This window comes from Nuphar pumila, chromosome 7 (assembly GCF_984573655.1).
Source record: "Nuphar pumila chromosome 7, dmNupPumi1.hap1.1, whole genome shotgun sequence".
In the NCBI taxonomy this organism is placed as follows: domain Eukaryota; kingdom Viridiplantae; phylum Streptophyta; class Magnoliopsida; order Nymphaeales; family Nymphaeaceae; genus Nuphar; species Nuphar pumila.
Window position 1 is genome coordinate 97,169,430 of NC_143255.1, and position 23,320 is coordinate 97,192,749.

Sequence of the window (23,320 nt, forward strand, 5' to 3'; positions counted from 1 at the left end):
CTAATCACTTCTTTTTATTGTTTTTTTTTAACGTCCGAAATGTGGATGAAAACGACCCCCTGGGTGCGTTGACCGCACCCAGGGTCGTGTTGACCGCACCCGCACGTGCACCCGCGTCGACGCGGGTGCGGCACCTACTTTGCCGAGTCCCTGTGACATAGCCTTTAGGCTAGTCGTATATTTTCTAAGTAAGAGATTTTTCATTCATAGCTTTTATCCATTCAGAATATTCCTTTGCTTGTTTATATGTGGCAGGTTCAAAATAGGACCAAATTTTAGTTAGACAAGCCCTATATTGTGGTGAAAAAGATTCATATGAAACAAATCTATCAGGGGGTCTAGAAGTCCTATATGATCTTCTGACTCCTTCTGACTGTTGATTTTCTAAGGTAGAGTGTCTTTCTAAAGTATTTTGTTGACTATCATTTTCACGTCTTCTATATTGAATTATATTAGGTTCTTCAGTTTCAACATTTTTACCATCCTAATTTGATTGAGGCTCTTCATTTTATTATTATTAAGCAGAGAATCATTCCCACTTTGAGGTAATAATTCAAGCAAAAAAGAATACTCAGTCTTTCTTAGGCACACTTTGAAAGAATTTTTCATTTTTTATAATGTAAACATTCCTGGATATATATAATTTGTCATTTTTGAAATCAAAACATCTAAACTCTTCTTGAGTCTCCCCATATCCAAAAAAAGCACACAATATGGATTTAGGAGAGAGTTTGCCATTTTTGTTGTTCAGAACAAATCTGTTACATCCAAAAGGTCTTAGTCTAAGATAATCAAGAGAGATTTTAAAAGGTTTTTCATAAGGAGAAATGTTTTGAAGCTTAGATGACGAAAGTCTCTTGATGATATACGACTGTCAAACAAGCTTCAACCCAAAAATGTTTTAGAATATCTTTTGAAATTAAAAGAGTTCTAGTAGTTTCAATTATGTGCCTATGGTTTCTCTTAGCTAATCCGTTTTGTTGAGGACTATAAACACATGATCTTTCTTGAATAATTTCATTATTTTCAAAATAAGTTTTGAAATCATTTGACATAAATTCTCCCCCAGAGTCGGAGTGGAAGATAGAAATCTTGGTCTTAAATTGATTTTTGATAACAACAACAACAACAACAACAACTACGCCTTCATCCCAAAACAATTGGGGATAAATTGATTTTTGATAAGGTTATAATATTTTTTCAAGTTCTCAAAAACCTCATTTTTGTGCTTAAGGAAGTATATCCATGAGAATCTTGTATAATCATTAACAAAAATCACATAATAAGAGAAACCACATTTAGATAAATTGAAAGAAGTTTCCCATACATCCCAGTGCACTAATTCAAATGGTTTAGAAGAGAAGAATATTTTTTTTGGAAAGGAAAGAACCTCACAATAGAAATTTTCATTACAAAATTTGTTCAAATGGGGCACATAAGATAATTTTGATAAACTAGGATGTCTTAATCTTTGATACCATAAAGCTAAGTGTACATTTTAACATTATAACAAAAATTGCTTTTTGGAAGAAGAAGACGATCCATGTAGTAAATGTCTCATTCTCTATGTCTTTTCCCAATCTGCTTTTCGGACTGGAGATCCTGCACAAAACACTTTTTGGATGAGGAGACACTATACCCATGACCGGTAATTTGTGAAACAAAAAAAATTTAAATTTAGTTTTGAGACACGTCTAATTTTTGGAATAGATAATTTTGAAGTACTTTTAAAATTTTCAATGCTTTTTGTGCTAAGAAAAGATCCATCAGCGATAAAAACATTACTTTGTATTGAATTAGTGCAACACTCAGAAAGTAAAGAGGAATGTGGAGTCATGTGAAATGAGGCTCTAGAATCCAAAAGCCAAAAAACCTTACCAGGAGGTGAAGACGTAGATACCGTGGCACCGAAAAGAGCGGAAGATGAGTTCTTGATTAGTGGATGAAGGGCCTCCATGATTTGAGAGAATATGGTTTCAATAGATTTTGAATCTTCATTGGTTCCATTTCTTTCTTTAAAAGACACTCTCACGGATGCCATCTTTTTGTCTTCCCTTTGAATTTGGGACAATATGGCTTAATAGGGTCCGGTTCTCTATAATTATGATAAATCAATATAGTTTTTTCTTGTTGTCATAATATCTAGATTTCTCATAGTAAGGTTTTAAAAAATGTGGTGGTTTATAAATGGTCAACACATTATCCTTTATCTTCTTAGAATTAAACGTAGATTTTAATCTTGTCTCCTTTATACATACTTGAACTAAGACTTCACATAAGGGAATATGTTTTTCCTTATGAATAATATTGACCCAAACTTATTTAAATTCAGGTCTAAGACTTCTAAAGAATTGGAACAATTGTTCATCATGTTTGTATTTCTTCCATTCTTGAACATCATTAGGAGTTTTCCTATATAAGCTCAAGTTTGACTAATTGATCCCAAATCCTCTTGAGGGTAATTTAGTATTTCCTCTTGGTTTTGTCACCTTGTTATAATTATGTATTTTATCATTGAGATCCCACTTATAAGACATCTTTTTGGGTATATGTTTATAACAACAACAACAACAACAACAACAACAACAACTACGCCTTCATCCCAAAACAATTGGGGTCGGCGATATGAACAAAAAAAAAATCATTCTAGGTCTTCCACATGAATCCTTCTCCTCCAATCATTTCTATCCAATGCCATGTCCTCGGTGAGGTTTAAAGCATTCATATCCTTTCCTATCATCTCCATCCATGTCTTTCTAGGCCTACCCCGACCTATTTTAACTAATATATTTTCCCATTTCTCCATCCTTCTAACTGGAGCATCATTAGGTCTTCGCCGAATATGTCCAAACCACCGTAAACGATTCTCTCTCATCTTATTTTCAATGGGTGCAACGCCTACCTTCTTACGTATCTTCTCGTTCCGAATCTTATCTTTTATTGTATTTCCACACATCTATCTAAGCATACACATCTCAGCTACACTCATTTTTTGAATATGATGTTTCTTGGCAGCCCAACATTCCGTACCATATAGTAAAGCGGGCCTAACAGTCGTCCTATAAAAATTTTCCTTCAACCGCAATGGCATTCTACGACCGCACAACACTCCAGCTGCACTTTTCCATTTCATTCACCCAACCTTTATCCTATGATTTACATCTCCATCAATTTCTCCATACTTTTGAATGATAGATCCCAAATATTTGAAACAATCATCCACCGGTATTTCTTGCTCACCAAGCTTCACTACACTCCCATCACTACTTCGTTGCTTACTAAACCGACATTCCATATATTTTGTCTTACTCTTACTCAACTTAAAACCTCTTGCTTCCAATGTCTGTCTCCATAATTCTAACTTAGCATTAACCCCAGCTCTAGACTCATCAATCAAAACAATATCATCAACAAACAACATACACCACGACACATTTTCTTGAATTGATCTCGTAAGCTTATCCATCACTATAGCAAATAGGAAATGGATTAAAGCAGATCCTTGATGTAACCCAACCGTTATAGGAAAATTGGTTGTCACCCCTCCACAAGTGCGGACATTGGTTACTACTCCTTCATACATATCTTTAATTATACTAATGTACTTGAGAGAAACACCTTTCTTCATCATTGTCCACCAGAGAACGTCCCTAGGTACTCTATCGTATGCCTTCTCTAAATCAATAAAAACCATATGCAAATCTTTGTTCCTCTCTCTATTTCTCTCAATAAGTTGTATAAGATGTATAGCTTCCATAGTTGATCTTTCAGGCATAAAACCAAATTGATTCTCCGATATCATGACAACCTTCCTCAACCTAGACTCAATCACCTTCTCCAAAAGTTTCATAGTATGACTCATGAGTTTTATACCACGATAGTTTGTGCAATCTTGTATATCACCCTTATTCTTATATAGAGGCACCAAAGTACTCTTCCTCCACTCATTAGGCATCTTATTTGTCCGCCAAATCTTGTTAAAAATATTTGTCAACCATTCTAAACATTTCTCTCCCAAGCATTTCCAAGCCTCGATAGGTATACCATCTGGGCCAACTGCCCTTCTTGATTTCATTTTCTTCAAAGCCTCTGCAATTTCTTTCTTTTGAATCTTGCGCATGAAGTCATGATTTATCTCATGAAAAGGAATGGAGAAGTCTCCAAGATCTTGAGCATGACTATCATTAAATAGCTTATCAAAATAATCTTTCCATCTCTCCTTAATCTCCTCATCTTTGACTAAAACCCTTTGCGTTTCATCTTTGATACATCTAACCATACCCAAATCCCTCGATTTCCTATCTCTCATCTTTGCAAGCCCATAAATATCCTTCTCGCCTTCTTTGGTATCCAACTTGTCATAAACCTCCTTATATACCTTAGCCCTCACGTTTCGAACTACTTTTTTAGCTTCCTTCTTTGCTATCATATACTTCTTTAAATTCTCATTATCACGACTCTTACTTAGATTTCTATAACACTCTCTTTTAACCTTAATAGCTAATTTGACATCCTCGTTCCACCATGATGTATCCTTACCTAGTGGTGCACCGCCTTTAGACTCACCCAATACCTCCTTAGCCACCTTTCTCATGCCACCCACTATCTTATTCCACGTTGATTCTGAATCCTCTTTGAGACACCAATCAACTTCCTTAACTACCTGCTCTACAAACATTCCTTGTTTAGCTCCTTTCAGTGCCCACCACTTAATTCTAGGATCTATCCTATGTCTATCCCTTTTGCGACATTGTCTAATTCTAAGATCTAAAATTAAGACTCTATGTTGTGTAGCTACACTTTCTCCCGGTATAACCTTACAATCGATGCAACAACCCCTATCTCTCTTTCTAAGTAGGAAAAAATCTATCTGACTCGTATTAACCCCACTTTTAAATGTTACTAGGTGAGACTCCCTCTTCCTAAACCAAGTGTTTGCTAAGATCATATCTTAGGACAAACCAAAATCTAAAATCCTTTCTCCACTTGTGTTTCTTTCTCTTATACCATAGCCTCCATGGATACTCTCAAATCCATCCTTACTAATGCCTACATGTCCATTAAGGTCACCGCCGATGAAAAAACTTTTCTCCATAAGATATCCCTTGTACTACATCTAAATCTTCTCAAAATTGACGCTTAATGGAATCATCTAAACCTACTTGAGGTGCATAAACACTAATAATATTAATAATATATGTACCTAATACTAATTGAATAAGTAAAATCCTATCACCCTTCCTACGGACCTCAACTACATTATCTATAAACTCACGACTCATAACAATCCCTACTCCATTCCTATTCCTATTTATTCCTGTATACCAAATCTTATATCCTCAAGGTTCTATCACTTTTGCTTTCTCACCTACCCATTTGGTCTCTTGTAGACATAAAATATCAATTTTTATCCTACACATAACATCTACTAACTCTACCAACTCACTTGTTAAAGACCCTATGTTCCAAGTGGCTAACCTAATTTTATGGTGTTGGACTAACTTCTTTACCCCCACCCGTCCAACAAAGTGAGGGAACCCTTGCCTATTTGACACCACACCCAGGCGCTGATGTGACGCGTCGCTTCCGGGCCACGACCTAGCAACCCTTGCCCATTTATCACTGCCTCCGGGCCTATAGAGTACAACGCGTCACTCAGTAGGGAACGCCCCAACAAAATTCTCATATTGGTTCATATTCATAGGGTATGACTAAGTTTTTATGTTGGCTGCCACTGGCCTACTGCAACCCTCCTCCTTTATCCGGGCTTGGGACCGGCAGTGCATAACTAAACAGTTATACACATGCAGAGTTTTTTGGGTATATGTTTGTTTAACATATTATCAAGCCTCATTGGCTCTTTCAAATTTAAGTATGTCGGAACATGGTTCCTCAAACATACTACCATGAAGACGGGCATGACCCACCTCCCACTTTGTATATGTTTTTTTATATTCGGTCATAGCCTTTTCTCTATCAATTTCTCTAAGATTCTCTTTCTTGGATTCACTATTTTCTCCAACAACTATGTTTGTGAGAATTGGTTGTGGTTTCAATGTGTAACCATCAACAAATTGCTACATATCTTTCCCAAAAGAATTTTCTTAACCACTGCAACCCACATATTGTAGTTTTTTCTATTAAATTCGACGAAAATAACCGTTACAATTTCTTTATTGGCCATAGTGGAGAGGAAGAGGAGAAAGAGTGTTAAGAGTGAGAAAGAGAGAGAGATGAGATGAAGAGGAGGTGGTGCTCCAAGTTGATGTAGATATGTGGTAGGATTCTTTGCCTGTTTCGAGCTTCCAATACCTCCTTTCAATACCCACACATCTTCAAGAACTTTGGGCTCTTATACCATGTAATGAAACAACAAGTGCACTACAACAATGCCTCAAAGAAGATACAACTATGCACACACAAATACAAATGCCACTTATAGGCCAAATACACCAAAGCCACAAGAGGCCAAATACATAAAACTCTCAAAAGAGAGAAAGAACACCAAGTATAAAAACAAATATTAAATATTATTTCAAATATGCTTAAGAAAACATTAGACAAAGAAGAGGCTAACAACCTCTTTTATACCCAAGAGGGTTCATTGAGGAGCTTCCATTATAGATGTTGGGAGCTCCCCAACAGTCACATTTGTGACCGTTGGAGAGCCCCAACAGACCATAGAGCCCCTAGCTATTTGGGGAATTTACAAATATAAAAAAATAAACAAAACCCCAAAACTGTCTATCCATATTATCCCTATTACATGTACAAAATAACCAAAATATCCTTAGTAAAATACCCAAATTACAAGACCCAATATACACACAATACATTTTATCAAAGAGAACATGGCATAATTGCTGATGCTGTTTCTACAGGTACTAGCAAAGCGTCGGAAGCATACAAAACTGGCAAGAAATCAACTGATGTTATGCTGGAGATACTAAATTTGAATAAAACAGAAGCCATAACAATTGATTCTATTTCAAATCAAGAGTTCTCTGAGGTAAAGGAAGGTTTTTCGTCTTAAGATATTTTTATTGTCCTCTCTCTCTCTCTCTCAGTTCAGTTCCTGATGGGATTTTCTGTATCAATACAAGTTTGCTTTTGTCCTTGTTCCCTTTTGATATTTAATGATGGAAACCCTGGTTCAAATCGTGGCACTTGAGAGAGATTGATGCCCTGTCATATGGCCCACCAAGCAGTCAAAACACCTCGGCTGCCCCTTGCCCACTAGGGAGCCTGCTGATTCAGCCTTAAGGCAAAGTTCATTCACCCTGAGTGTCAAATTCTTGATGACCTTGAACTTGGATGCTTTAAGCTGACCCACCTAGCCGGGAGGCGGTTTTTTATTCTTGTTGAATACTAATGTATTTTTATTTTTTTACATCTGTTCTTTTCCCTAGTACATAATTGATTTTGCATGTGCTTATGTTTACCCTTTTAGTGTACATATATAGCTTTTTGTTGGGTTTGCTGATCACTCTTTAAATTATATGGAAAGTAAAGGCATTTTTTGGTAATCTATTTTCCCTAGTGCTTTTCTAGTTCTTGTTTTGCCAAAACCAGTCATGATTCCTTTACCACACACTCACACCTAAATATATGAAATAAGCACCATTCTTCTTACACACTGTATTCTTTTATAGTTCAGATTTTAAAGTCACCAATTCTTTTCAAAAAAATTTGAAGTCACCAAGTGCTTGAAGAAACGTGGACATTGGGTTAGGGTCTTGTCAACTAAAAAGAAAAAATCAGTGTCGGTGGTATTGTGGTCATATCACATTTATCAGGCATGTTTGGGTTGTGACCTGTGACTCAGCTGCACAACTTTTCAAGAAGTTATGCACACACACACACACATGCACACAGATACACACGAGATACTGTTTATCTTGACATATTTGAAAGTCTATAAAACTACTTTAACTTGTTTGTTACTCCTTTGAAGATCAACACAAGTCACTAGACTACATTCAATGATGAATATATATATATATATATATATATATATATATATATGCTACAATTGATTGTAGGTCTACCCAGGATCTCATGATTCTAGTTACTTTGAGTTAGTCTAACATCTTAGATGTATTCAGTGTTAAAATGTAAAACTGTACATATATGTATATATAATAATATTATATTATTATATATATATAAATACATTTTTAATTTCTTTCTTTTTTGTATTTTTTTTCCTTTATTTTTATTTTTTGTCTTTATGTCATCTAGTTCAGTTTGAACTAGAATGACTGTTGCTAGTCAAGTCCCGTCCAGACTTGACTAGCAATAGAGCTGTTGGACTGACACATTCCAACAGCTCTAAATAGAGTTGTTGGACTGTGCCCAACAGCTCTATTGAGTCCTCTTTCAGCTGTGTATATAAAGGGGTGCAGCCCCTCTTGTATTTCACTCCAATGCTTCTTAAGCAATTGGTTTTTCATATCAATAAAGAATACATTTTTATTTTTATTTTGTTTCCAGTTATACCCTTTTTAAGGGTTATGCTTTAGTGTCATTCTTGACACTTGCTCTTGTTAATCAAAGCTCGTGTTTCGAAGATCCCCATTTCATTTCATGGTATCAGAGCCGCGGAAGTACTAAATCTTGAGGAAAAGCTGCCTCGGTTTCCGTGCCCATTTGCAAAAGTGTTCGCCACTTGAAGAGAAGTGTTTTATCACTTCATTGGAGAAGATTTCACATCTTGTTGTATTGTTTTTTTTTTTTTTTTCTTTCTCATTTTCCTTCTTGTTTCTCTTCTATCCCTATTCTTTCTCTCCTTGTAATCGATGGATGACAATGATAAAGTCACCATCATGCCTATGAAACTAAGCGATACGAACTATGTAACATGGGCTTCAATCATGAAGCACCATATATGGGGAAAAGGCTTATGGGGGATTGTGGATGGTTCCGATTCGGAACCTAAGCTATCTCTTACTAAAAAGGAGGGAGATAAAGACGTCCCTCTATCGGAAGAAGAGAAAATCAAGGCTATTGCCTCATACGAGAAGAAATGGAAAGAATGGAGAATATCTCATGCGAAGATAATGTCATGGCTTATCAATAGCGTTGACATTAAAAAATGCTCAAGTCTTGCTAAATTTGATCATGCCGATAAGGCATGGGAATACCTTAAGAATATGTATTCCCTTAAAGATATTGCACACGTGTGCAACCTCCAAGAAAAAGTTCGAATGATGACACAAGGAGACAAAACTATTCGTGAATATTACAATGGGTTGTCCGAACTTTGGGAAGAACTTTCCCTTTTAGAACCAAAGTGGCATTGTGCCGAAGACATCGAGCTTCGTCAGAAACAACTCGATGTTGAACATTTTTACCAGTTTATCACTGGATTAAGGCCGGAATTTGAAACCACTAAATCAGCCCTACTTCACCGGGGAAAAATTCCTTCTATTGTTGAAACTATTGAAGAGTTAACAATGGAAGAAAATCGTCTCCGGATAGGTTCTTTAAAAATTGAAGATGATTCCGTTTTAGCCGTGTCTAGACCAGGGAATCATGTTCGATCATATAGGCCTCCTCACTTTAACCGACAAAATGGTGACTATGATAAGAAGAAAGTTATTTGTCATCACTGTCATGAACCGGGACACTACAGGCCACAATGTCCCAAACTTAAGGAGCTGAGAGAAAAAAGAGCTGCAATTGCTGGATCAGAGCCTAAAGATCAGGATGCACCAGTTTCCCTGGCCCAACTAATGGAGATCCTTCAGCCTCTCATCAAAGGTGCCTCTTCCTCATCTGAAGCTTCAACCGGCGCAGCAGCCTCATCTTTTTCTGATTTAGGTAAAATTTCTTGGCTTCTTGACTCTGGTGCATCTTTTCATATGACCCCAAATAATCAAAGTCTATCCAAATGTGTTAAAAATAAAACAAGTGTGTCAAAGGTCTTTACTGCTGATGGGACTTCTCTTGAAATAGAAGGAATAGGAGATTTTGAAAAAATTTATAAAACAAAAATTTTTTTATTCCAGAAATTAGACATGTTCCCAAATTAAATTTAAATCTTTTATCTGTATCTCAAATTTCTGATTATGGGTGTAATATTTCTTTTTCTTCTCATGGTTGTTGGGTACAGGATCGCCAGTCAGGCAAGCTGATTGGGGAAGGCCATAGAGAAGGATGACTCTATTACATGGATTTTTTGGAAATGCCGAAGAAAGCTTTTTGTTATAATATTCAAAAAATAGAGTTGGAACTGTGGCATAAGAGACTTGGTCACCCACATATAGCCAAAATCCAACATTTTCCAAATCTAGGGAAATTTTGTAACTCTGAATCATTTGATTGTAAAGATTGTATTCTCGGCAAAATGAAAAAATTACCATTTCAGAACAGAACCTTTTTCTCTTCAAGACCACTTGAATTAATACACTCGGATGTTTGGGGTCCTGCACCAGTAATTTCTAAAGGAGGATTTGTTTACTATGTTATTTTTGTCGATGATTTCTCCCGACATACGTGGATGTACTTTCTCAAACATAAGTCTGAAGTATTTTCATACTTTCAAACTTTTCATAATATGGTTAAAAACAAATTTCAAAATGATATTACTATTTTTCGCACAGATTCAGGGGGAAAGTTTTTATCCACAGATTTTCAAAATTATCTTAAATTGCATGGCATCACACATCAAAGATCTTGTCATTATACACCTCAACAAAATGGACTGGCAGAACGAAAACATCGCCATATTATAGAAACCACTAGAACTTTATTAATAGCAAATCAAGTCCCTAAAGACTTTTGGGCAGAAGCTGCCTTAACTGCCACCTATCTCATTAATAGGATGCCATCTTCTTCGTTACAAAATATCACTCCCATTGAAAAACTTATGAACATTTCTCCAGACTACTCTAGATTAAGAATATTTGGGTGCAAATGTTTCATATTTACTGACAAAAATGATAAACTTTCCCCTCGTGCGATTCCCTGTGCCTTTTTAGGATATGCTGAAAACCAGAAAGGTTATAGATGTTTTGACTTCAAAAATAATAAACTATATGTGTCTAGAAATGTTTCCTTTCTTGAAAAGGAGAGCTTCTTTGATTTTAGAAAATTAAAAGACGTCACTGAGTACTCCTTTTTGCTAGATCTAACATCAACATCTGATGAATATGACCTTGATTGTAACTTTGATGATGATCCAAGAATTATTGATCTTAATGTTGAAAATGAAGAAGTTCATAGAGATACTAGTATTCAATATTCCAGGCGACAAGAGTCTAATACTCCATGTGCACTTGAGAAATATTCTAACATTCCAACTAGACAATCATCCCGAATCTCGAGGCCTCCAGAAAAGTTTGTATCATACGAGTCTTTCTCACCCACATATAGGGCAGTTATTGCATTAATTCACTCATATGAAGAACCATCCACATATTTTCAAGCAAAAAATGATATCAAATGGATAGAAGCCATGAAAGTTGAATTAGATGCACTTGAAAAGGCTTCTACATGGAATATTCAAGATCTTCCTCTAGGGAAGAAAACTATAGGATGTCGATGGGTTTATAAAATTAAAACCAAGAGTGATGGTACTCTTGAAAGATATAAAGCCCGTTTAGTAGCCAAAGGTTATGCCCAAGAATATGGGATTGATTATGAAGAAACCTTTGCTCCGGTGGCTCGTATGACTACTGTCCGAACCTTAATTGCCTTAGCTTCTATCAAAAAATGGTCTATTTTTCAAATGGATGTCAAAAATGCTTTTTTAAATGGAAAGCTAGTTGAAGAAGTATATATGGAACCCCCTCCTGGTCTAAGTATTCCTAAGGGTAAAGTCCTTCGCTTAGAAAAAGCTTTTTATGGACTTAAACAAGCACCAAAAGCTTGGTATGATAGGTTTAGTCGTGTTATGATTGATATTGGTTTTCAATTCTGTTTAACTGACACTGCTTTGTTTATTAAGAATTCTGATGCAGGGATCATTGTGCTTCTTCTCTATGTGGATGATATGATCATCACCGGAAGCGATAAACATGGAGTTGAAACAATCAAAACACTTCTTAAATCTCATTTTGAAATGACTGATTTGGGCTTGTTGAGATATTTTTTAGGCATTGAAGTTGCTTATTCTCCTAGAGGATATTTATTATCTCAGACTAAATTTGCTTTTGATATTGTTTTCAGGTCTGGTATTACTGATGATAAGAAAGTTGACACTCCAGAAGTTGTTAATGTTAAAATGAAGATTGATGATGGAGAACTTCTTGCAGACCCTACTCCTTACAGACAGCTTGTCGGGGCACTTTCCTATCTATCCATTACCAGACCAGATATAGCACATGCTGTTCATACAGCAAGTCAATTTCAACATGCTCCTACTTCTGTTCATATGGGAGCAGTCATACGTATTATCAGATACATCAAGTCCTCTCTTTCACGAGGACTTTTCTTATCTTCCTCCTCTTCTCTTGATTTAATTGCATATACTGATGCTGATTGGGGAGGTGATCCCAATAACAGACACTCAACCACTGGCTTTTGTGTCTTTTTAGGGGAATCCTTAATCTCGTGGAGGTGTAAAAAGCAGCAGAAGGTATCTCTCTCATCCACCGAAGCTGAATACAGAGCCATGGCAACCACGACCATGGAAGTAGTTTGGCTCCGACGACTGCTTGCTGACATGGGAGTTGAAGCAACAAAGGCTTCACAAATGTGTTGTGACAACAAAAGTGCGATCTACATTGGCAGTAACAGAACATTCCACGAACGCACCAAACACATCGAAATGGATTGTCACTACGTCAGAGAGGAATATCTACACGGGATAATTGATCTGCCATATGTCACTTCAGAATATCAGTTAGCAGACCTCTTTACAAAGCCTCTCGCTGCTCCCCGATTTCACTTTCTCTTAGACAAACTTTCGTTCATTGTACCGTAAGTTTGAGGGAGAGTGTTAAAATGTAAAACTGTACATATATGTATATATAATAATATTATATTATTATATATATATATAAATACATTTTTAATTTCTTTCTTTTTTGTATTTTTTTTCCTTTATTTTTATTTTTTGTCTTTATGTCATCTAATTCAGTTTGAACTAGAATGACTGTTGCTAGTCAAGTCCTGTCCAGACTTGACTAGCAATAGAGCTGTTGGACTGACACATTCCAACAGCTCTAAATAGAGTTGTTGGACTGTGCCCAACAGCTCTATTGAGTCCTCTTTCAGCTGTGTATATAAAGGGGTGCAGCCCCTCTTGTATTTCACTCCAATGCTTCTTAAGCAATTGGTTTTTCATATCAATAAAGAATACATTTTTATTTTTATTTTGTTTCCAGTTATACCCTTTTTAAGGGTTATGCTTTAGTGTCATTCTTGACACTTGCTCTTGTTAATCAAAGCTCGTGTTTCGAAGATCCCCATTTCATTTCATTCAGCTTGATTGATTGGCTAGGAATCGACCCTTGTTTCGTATGTTTTTGATGAAAAAATTATAATTTTTTCAGTTGAGAAAATTTGATACATTTAGAGCTGTTGATTTTTCATTCACCAGAAAAAATGCTCCAGCCTCCAGTGTAAGCTATGTAGTCAAAAGCCCCTACTAGGCACCGCCTAGTCGCTCTAGGCTATGTAAAACGTGTAGGCTTTGCAATTTCTAGGTGGGTACCTTAAAAGGTACCATTTTTTCTGAGTCGGTGCCTAGTCGGCGACTAAGCTGCCTCCGCTTAGGCACAAGGAAAATTTAGTTATTTATTATCTTAGTTGTCAAAGGCAGCACCTAGACGACCTAGGGGCAGCCCCACCGCCTGGGCGACCAGGTTTGGGCGGTGGGGCCCTATATTGCTGCCTAGGCTGAGATTGCCTAGGGTTTTTTAGAGCCAAGACTTTTTTTTTGAAGATTTTTTTTGAAGACATCATTTGTTTTCTTCTTTGAGGAAGAGAAGAAGAAGAAGAAGAAGAATACATGTTATTTGTCTATTGCTTGTATTATGTCTATTGTCGAGAAGAAGAAGAAAACATTATTTGTCTATTGCTTGTATTATGTCTATTGTTGAGAAGAAGAAGACAACATTATTTGTCTATTGCTTTTATTATGTCTATTGTTAAGAAGAAGAAGAAAACATTATTTGTCTATTGCTTGTATTTTCTATTGTTGTTAATTTTTTTGTATACATGATTTTATTTTTGTATATTGTTCATTCACATTATTAATTGTGTGATTTGTTAATTCAAATTGTTAATTTATTCTTAATTTGTTTGAGCAGGTTAATGTTATGTAATGTAATTGCTTTACATCGTTCAACGACATATTATTTGTCTATTGCTTATTGTTTATTGATTTTATGTTGTATACATATTTCTTATTGTGTTTTTTTTTTAAATTTTTTTTATTTGGGGTACCGCCTAGGCCTAGGCCTTTTTAGGGGCTCACCGCCTAAGGCTCCACCTAGCGCCTATGACAACTAAGTTTATTATTCATATTTATATATTGTTATTTTTTTGTATATATATAATGATATGTATGTGCATGTGTTTGTATGATTTGTTTTGTGAAATCATTAAAACATGCTTAGTTATTATATTTATATGTGTGTGTGTGCTACTTTGCTTTTGGGATTTTTTTTGTGAAACATTGAAATCATGCACAATTAATTTTAATTGATTATGTTTTTTATATATGTGTGTGTTACTTTGTTTCTGATGATTTTTTCTGTAAAAGCCTGAAAGCATATTTAGCATTATGAATTATGTAATATGTTATATATATTTGTGTGTGTAGAATTATATATATGTATATTCTGGTTATGTATATTAATATATTTTGTGAAAGCATGTGTAATTTTGTACTTGTGTAATGAAATCATCTTATTAGTAAAAGAATTAAACATATTTTTATGGACATTTTGTGTACTTTTATATTTAATTGGGATACCGACTAGTCCCGCCTAGTTTTTTTAGGGGTCTACTGACTAGGCACTGCCTAGCACTTTTGACTACATAGAGTGTGAGCAGCAATCCAAGTCACTAAATGCGGCATGTAGAAACATTATATATATATATATATATATATATATATATATATATATATATATATATATATATATATATATATATATATATATATATATATGTGTGTGTGTGTGTGTGTGTGTGTGTGTGTGTGTGTGTGTGTGTGTGTGTGTGTAGCAGAGATAATGACTACAAATTGTTGTTTAAGGTTGAGTTTGGTAGCATAATGATGTACGCGCGACTCGATTCTGGTAGCATATTTTTTTGTTTTATATGTATAGTTTTATATTGTTCAGTATGGCACTTGGAAGCAATCCTCTGAAAGTGGATGGTTTAAAAACAAGTGAATGTTTGTGATGTGCTTCTCCGTGAACCATAAAACGACTGATATTGAAGCGAAAAGAAGTGCATGAACTTTTCTTCTTATCGTGAATGGAACTTTTACCATAGTTTTGGCAATGATAGACTCTTCTATTTCACAATTGGGTGTGCATGCAGGAAGAATGCAAGCGGCTACGTCAGAGCATTAAATGCGGATTCATTAGTCGATTAACTGTGGTAAGGTTATATTTGGCTATGCTTTTCCATTTTTATTAACATTTCTTCCAATTTATTTGTTTCTTAATTTATTTTTGTTTGCAGGGTGAGATTCAATTGAAAGCGAAGGCACTTCAGCATGTCAAAATTAACGATGTGAGAATTTTAGCTTGCTCAGTTTTGTTTGACCAGTTTCTTTCTCTTAATTCTAAAATTGGGGTCATACTGCCATATTTCCTTATACCCATGTCACAGACACACCATTTTGGTGTGTGTGTCCTTGGTGGCACGAGTGGACACGCTTGGACATGGAAACCGACACATACGAACAATATTTTAATATTATTTTATTAGTTTTTAATGTTTTAAGATTTTATTTCAATAAAAATGCATTTTTAACATAAAAATATTAAAAATTAGTTTTTTATTGATTAAAAAAATTAAAAACTTCTTGTCCTAGTATCCTGTTTTCCAAAAAAGTTTTGAACTTGCGAGTCGAACATGCATCACGTGTCCTTGTGTCGATGTGTCATTGTGACATCGCCTTATACCTGTTCATCATGCAGTGGTTTGAAACAGAGCTATTGAGGCTGGGTCATCTTCGTGATCGAGCTAGTGAGAAAGGTCGTCGAAAAGAATATCCTTTACTACTTGGATGTTTATGTTTGCAGCTATATTTGTTGGCTTTGTAAGGATAGATGGACATTTTTTTTAGCAAGTGCATTTGAGAGCTTCTTAATATGTGTATATGTAAATCCTTAAGTTACCCCTTCAAATTACTTTCCGAGGTGTTGAGGCATGTCGACTGTAACTACTTTGGTTTTTGTTTTTGCTGCTTTATTCGTTGGCCTTGTTAACATAAGGTAGTTAAACATCTTTGTGACAAGAGCATTTAATAGCTTTTCTCGGTCATGCACATGTGTAAATCTTTAAGTTCCCCTTCAAAGTATTTCTGAGGTGTTGATGGACCTCTTTGGCACCACAGACGCACATCAGGATTATCACCTATTGGAACTGCTATGAAGGTGGAAAAAAATGAGAGATTTGTGATGCTAAAAGTTGAGTGGTGGAAAATTCACATTTATCAGATTGAACTGATCTCGCCATATGTCACTACAAACCCAGCTTTGTTCTTGAAAACGACATAGCAGCAATTTATGGTGAGGCGAAACATTTGATTTAAGGAAATGTTGGAGAAAAAGAATGTTCTAAACTTATATGAGAACACAATTTCTATGCATTTTAATGAGTTGATGGCTTGCTTTGCAACAAAGTTAAAGAAAAAAAACTATTAGGAAAACATATGTAATTACAGTACCTTGTTATTATGGAAGTTAGCATTGCATCCAGAAATAACACAAGTAATGATCTATTTAAAAATCGTATTAGGTTAATATGCTTGGGGATGCTGAAAAATCAGGAACCTTTTTTGCTGTTCGAATTGATGGTGTTAGTTTGGTACCAGCACGAGTACTGGACAAAAAACATTACCTTAAACCTTGTGAATGCATACAAGGATGCCAGAATTTTGTATCTGGCATTGCATCCAGAAATAACACAAGTAATGATCTATTTAAAAATCGTATTAGGTTAATATGCTTGGGGATGCTGAAAAATCAGGAACCTTTTTTGCTGTTCGAATTGATGGTGTTAGTTTGGTACCAGTACGAGTACTGGACAAAAAACATTACCTTAAACCTTGTGAATGCATACAAGGATGCCAGAATTTTGTATCTGGTGCACCTACAAATACATTTTATGTTTTCTTATAAACTGCATTTTACTTTTCTAAACAATATCACCTCCAAATACATTGATTGTCTTGGAACTTATGCCACCCTTCATAGAAATGATAGTGTTGGAAACCTTTGTTGATTCTTTTTCTTGCTCTGCATACCCTTGGGTATGCCCATACCTTGCATCATCTTATGTTTGACAGCCATTTCATGCACACACATGCGCACCTGCATACACACTGAAACAAACAAAAAGAATTCGATCTGTAGACAGTTCTGCTGCTTCTGGCTGGAATTATGTTGCTAGTTTTTTTTCTTACATTTTTGTGTTAACTACTCACTGAGATGCCCTTGTTGTCACTTAATGTCAATGATTGTCTTGTTTCCCCATCTTCAATCCTGGTCGGATTTTATAAAGCAGGGTGATTCTTAACTTATTTTCACGCTCAGAGAGTGTGTAGAAAAACTCCAGGTTCTCAGTGATCCTGGTGAACGAGTTAGGAAGCTGCAGGAAGTTCCAGAAGTGCATTCTGATCCACATATGAATCCAACTTATGAGTCTGAGGAAAAAGAGGAAGAACCGGTAGATCAGAAAAGCGGTATATATGTTTTTATAGAACCTTTTTTATGCTGGTTTCCCATTATATACTTTGTCTGTATCTTTAGTGCTCAATGTGTTTCCTTTATTGCTTCTATAGAGCATTTTTCAAGATCTAGAGACACTGGATATTCTAGAAGAGGATGGGAAGCAATCTCTCCTGGAAAGAGGGCCACCAATGATGCCCTTGAAGGTTCACGGAAAAACTCTAGTTCTTGGGAAAGAAACAAGAATTCTTCTGCATGGGGGGAACCTAGAGTGGAGAAAAGCCAAAATATCATTACTGATAATGCCCGGAGCCAAGGCAAAAGCTCATCTTCTCATCATGGTGACCAAATTAGTGAGAGAACAAACAAACCTTCGTGGAATCAAGTATCTGATAAGCTGTCTTCTGGTGTTCTGCCAGAAAATCAACCGGCGCCTCAAACTGTTGGTGTGATAGCATCAGTCAGTGTCAGTGAGACAGATAAGATGTGGCACTATTGTGATCCATCTGGGAGAATTCAAGGGCCCTTTTCCATCGTTCAGTTGCGTAAGTGGAGTACAACAGGTTATTTTCCTGCAGATCTACGAATATGGAGAACATCAGAAAAACAAGAGGACTCTATAGCTCTCACTGATGCCCTGGTGGGAAAGTTTCAGAAGAAGCCATCCCAGTTGGAGCTGCAAGGAAATTATGCACGGGCTCAGGACGTTACCAGAGCTGGTAACTGGGATACTGGTCATGATTGGAGTCGGCCTGGAAATAATAATTTGACGTCGGTGGACAGTAGACAAAGTGATGGGAACTGGCATTGCAACTGGAAGGATGCAATTGGCTCTTCTAGCGGCAGTGCTGAAACAATGAGAAATGATGGACGTGGGAGTCAGTCAACTGGTTGTGCAAGTTCATCTATGGAAGCGGTTGAACCAATACAAGGACAGGTTGCAAGTGTCTCTCGTGATTGGGATCCATCAAGGGGGTCCAATACTTGGTCAAGCCATCCTCTGGGACATAGTCCTGGGCCTTCTCCATCATATGGAAATATTCCTTTCCAGCAATCTAAAGAGAGTCAAGGCGGGGTTTCAGGTGGGAGGTGGAATAACTCTGAGGACCACACAAACACTTTGAACACTTCAAGATGTTTGGAGGTTCAGCCCAGTGGAACTTGGAGTACAAGCCATGATTACGATAAACATCTGGACAGTTTTGCTTCTTCACCACAATCACCAGGAACTGGACTAAAAGTTCATACAGTAAATATATCTTCAAAGGAATTGACAGGGCCAACATCACTTGCAAGCCCAATTCCTGCAGAAAGTCAGGGTGCTTTGATTGGTGGGGTGAGTGATTGGTCAGATCTGCCAACACCAGCTCCGAAATCTGCTGCTGGAGGATGGTCAAATGGACAAACTTCAGAAAGTAAAACATCTTCTGCTCCACAGGATTCTGTTGAACCAATGAGCCCTGTGAATAATTTGGAACAACCTTCTGTTGCCACAACTGAGCCTACCATAACACCAGCAGCTAGGGATGGACCAACACCAACTTTAGGCACATCTACAGTCTCAGGGCAGGAATCTGCTCCTTCAATGCTGGAATCAGCTCAGGTGGAGGGTGTTTGGAGTACTCAGAATTCTGCGGTCATTTCTTCTGGTTCTTCTCCTGAACCTCCATCAGGTGGTGTTCATGATGCAGATAAAAATCCAGATACTGCCTCAACTGCAGTTCAACTTGTATTATCAGCCGACTCCTGTGCTTCAAATCATAGTCTGGTGCAGTCAGTGACTGCAGATGATGCCTTTGCTGATCAAATCCATGCTGATGATAACCAAGATAATGTATCTAATGCCTTCAGTGGGACAGATAGTGAATCCGTTGAAAAAGTGCACGCTGATGGTGGTAAGGATGCTTCTTTAGCTGTTGAATCACTCACACTGAAGTTTGATTCACATGACAATGTTAGTTCTTCAGTTATCCCTCCAGCACCAGATGTGTCCAGCAAAAGTGATTTAACTTCTGAACATGCAGAAATGGGTTCGACTGGCTCTCTGCCTGAACTTGTGAGGACTATAAATAATTTGCTTGCTAATCAGAACGCTGGAGTTAGTCAATTAAGTTCAGTTGATGATTTAACTCCTAAACCTGGTGCAGTAGATGATATTAGGAATGGAGCTTTGGGTTCTGATGGTAGTCAGCCAGTTTCTGACTTTCCTCTCAAGGTTACAGATGTGGATAAGGTTCAAGATCCTGATGCATCAGCTCCAGATTCTGGTTCACCTTCTCTGGTGGAAGTCTCCAAGAGAACCGGATCTGAGGCACCACTTCCTGTTTCAATGAAAGGTTTCGTGCAAACAGATGGTGGGGCAGTTGACAGTGGTGTGGGTTCTGATGGTGGTCAGTCAGCTTCGGAGTTTCCTCCCAAGGTTACAGATGTGGGGAAGGTTCAAGACTCTGATGCATCATTTCCAAGTTCTGGTTCACCTCCTCTGGTGGAATATTCCAAGAGAACGTGGTCTGAGGCTTCACTTCCTATTTCATCGACAGGCTCCTCACAAGCTGATGGCAAGGCTGTTGATAGTGGTTTGGAAAGCAACACTGCAGTGTCTGTTGCCTTATCTACATCAGCTGCTTTTCCGGCGAGTCAGGTTTCTGAAATGATCCCTGAAGTGATGACTGGTATTTCAACTAATAGAATTGAAGGCCCTTGCCTAGTTTCTGATACTAACGGGTTGTCACAAGAGCCTGATGAAACTGACTGTCAAATTACCTTCTCTGGCAATAATCAGGTTTCACCTCAGGTTTCTAAGGGTGTTCAACTAACCAACAATTCTTTGATCTCGCAATTCCCAGGTTATGTTGAAGATGCTGGTATCTCTATGGTAGTGACTGATGCAGCAGGTTCGGTCTCAGTAACTTCTTCCATTGCTGCAAACAAAGGCGTACCGAATGTTTCAGCTCCTGGTTCAAGTCCTTTGCTTGTTTCCACGGAAGGAAGGGGTCCAGCTACTGGGGGATGGGGAAATATTCCAAGCACAGTTCAGAATTCTGAAGCATTGGGTACATTGGCCCGAGACTTCCCTGTTCCAGCAACTGCAACTGCTCCAGTAGCTCCATCTGACCATTGGGGCATGCCAACAAACAGAAGCAGTGGTAACAATCCTATGATGCCACCAGCAGCAGTTACTGAAAATGCTTCGAGTTGGGTTGCAAATTCAGTTCCGGGTGAAAGCGGCAGGAAGTCAACTGCTTCTGAAGGTTGGGTTGCAACTTCAAAAAATTTCTCAGTCTCAACCGATAAACGGGGTCCTCCATCATCAGATACGGCTTGGAGATCTGGTGGGCGCACTGAACCTTCCGTATCTAGGGGCAGTGGTTGGGGCCAGCCTATGGAAAGTGCTAAAGTTGGATGGAGCCCACAACCTGGAAATATGAATGCAAGATGGGGAATGGAGTCAGGAAATCAGAGAGGGGGTTTGGAGCAACACAGGCGAGAATGGGACAGATATTCTGGTCATGGTGATAGAGGTGGTTATGGTGGTCAAGGTCATGGCGGGAGGTCATGGAACAGGCCACCAGGCAGTGGTGGTAGTAGCAGCGGTGGTGGGCCTAGGCTACCTAGAGGGCAGAGAGTGTGCAAGTACCATGAGAATGGTTACTGTAGGAAGGGTGCATCATGTGATTTCTTGCATCCTTGATGCAGTGTGGATGCCCAATGGCAGGGAGTAGTTTGTTAATGTACAGTAATTTCTTTGTTATTGGTAGCCAGATTTTGGATTAGTGATCGCATTTCACTGTTGAGTGACACCCTAGTTCAACGGTGCAGTACAATTTTGGGCCTGTCGCTCTTATTTCTTCACCTTATTTGTTGCCATCTTTTCTGGTCTTTACTCGTGTCATCTTTCTTTTCGGGTCTCAATTTTAAAGGGTAAATATCCTTCACATACGTCACTTTTAAGTTACTAGGGACACTGAAATCTTGATTGATAGTACATGCAAATGTGCACCTCTAGCTGGGATAGAGCAGTTTATTTTTAGATGCTGGGAGGAAAAATGGAAATTATGATGCCAGTTCTTACAATGATAGCCTGATGTTTAGAATGGTTGTAGAGGACAATTTTTCCTTTATTAATGTAGCCGGGTTTATAGAATTTGCGTGTGTGCGTGCACCTGCGCACAGACGTGTGTGTGTTGAGTAGCTGTTGTTCCCACTATGTCTTGCCTTTGGAACATTTTCATACATTTTCATACATTTTCATTGAGACCTACTTATTGCCTAGTTTAGAAAAGGGACCTCTCTTTTCTGAATTTCCTGTTATGGTTGTAGGTTTTTCTGTTAGTTATCATATAAGGACTTGTTGAGGACTATCATTACTCTCAACTACTTAATCAGAGTTCTGAACAAATTTTTTAGGAACATCATTAAGGTCTACTTTTTGCCTAAAATTGCAAGACGTGATCGCTCTTTTCTGAATTTTCAGATGGACGTTCTTATTTTTTTAATCAATTGTTAAATAATGACCTGATATACCTTAGGGCCTAAAATTGCAAGACGTGATCTCTCTTTTCTGAGTTTTCAGATAAGGATCTATTTTTTTTAATCAATTGTCAAATAAGGACCTGATATACCCTAGGATTATATGAGCACAGTAATTCCTTAAAATAACAAAATATCCTTAACCCTTCTTTTTCTCAGCTATTTGAACATGGGTTCTTTCTATAAGAGGTTAACCCAGAGTTATTGGAAGCTTCTTAGATAAGTGGGAAGCTTGTTTTCTGGAAACTTGCTTTGGAAGCGCAATATTCTTCGCTTTTGAAACTTAATGAGAATCTAGATCCTCCCACGCTTCTCTTATGCCTTTCACATGCTTTATCTATTCTTCTTATATGTTTTTTCACTCTACTTTTCATGTTTTTTTATATTTTCTCTCATGTTTTTTGTAATTTCTCTTACGTTTTTTAGATTTTGTTAAAAATTTAATTCTTACACTAAAAAATCATAAAATTTAAAAATAATCACTTTTATTTTAGTTTTCATTTTTATTATATTTTGATTTCCATTTAATTATTATATTGTAATTTATTTATTCCTTGCTTCAAGCTTATACATTTTAAAATGCATCTGTTCTTGCTTCTTAGTCTGGCAGCCTTGGGTTTAACCCAAGGTTCTTAATTGGTACTTTTTGGAAAAGTTTGATTAGCTCTGGGAAAGGATCAGTTGGTGCCTGACGTGGAATTTTGTGTTTGAAACAAAAATTTCCCTTTTTGTAAGAGTGTTCAGGTCGAACTTCCTGTAGTTGATTTGCTTAGCATGCTGAACAGAGCTCATCCTGTTCACAAGTATCTATGCAGGGACAAGTCATTGTTCAATTAAGAACCGTTTGGGGTGTTTGGAATATAGACAGTTAAAGCTCAAGTCTGGCCGACAGGGAATTGTACTTGAAACCCATTCGATATGATATAAGT

At 37.2% G+C, this 23,320-nt stretch overlaps 1 protein-coding gene across 1 annotated transcript in view; it reads left to right on the top strand.

Annotated features, from left to right (window-relative positions):
• Positions 1 to 21,643, top strand: part of LOC149832566 (uncharacterized) — a 46,454-nt gene extending 24,811 nt beyond the window's left edge. The window contains exons 5-10 of the mRNA XM_090014583.1: positions 6,882 to 7,009; positions 15,502 to 15,561; positions 15,646 to 15,696; positions 16,107 to 16,177; positions 17,721 to 17,875; positions 17,975 to 21,643. Coding sequence (XP_089870709.1) covers positions 6,882 to 7,009; positions 15,502 to 15,561; positions 15,646 to 15,696; positions 16,107 to 16,177; positions 17,721 to 17,875; positions 17,975 to 21,552 — 4,043 coding nt within the window. The 3' untranslated portion in view covers positions 21,553 to 21,643. The remainder of the gene's footprint in view (positions 1 to 6,881; positions 7,010 to 15,501; positions 15,562 to 15,645; positions 15,697 to 16,106; positions 16,178 to 17,720; positions 17,876 to 17,974) is intronic.
• Positions 21,644 to 23,320: the final 1,677 nt, after the last annotated feature.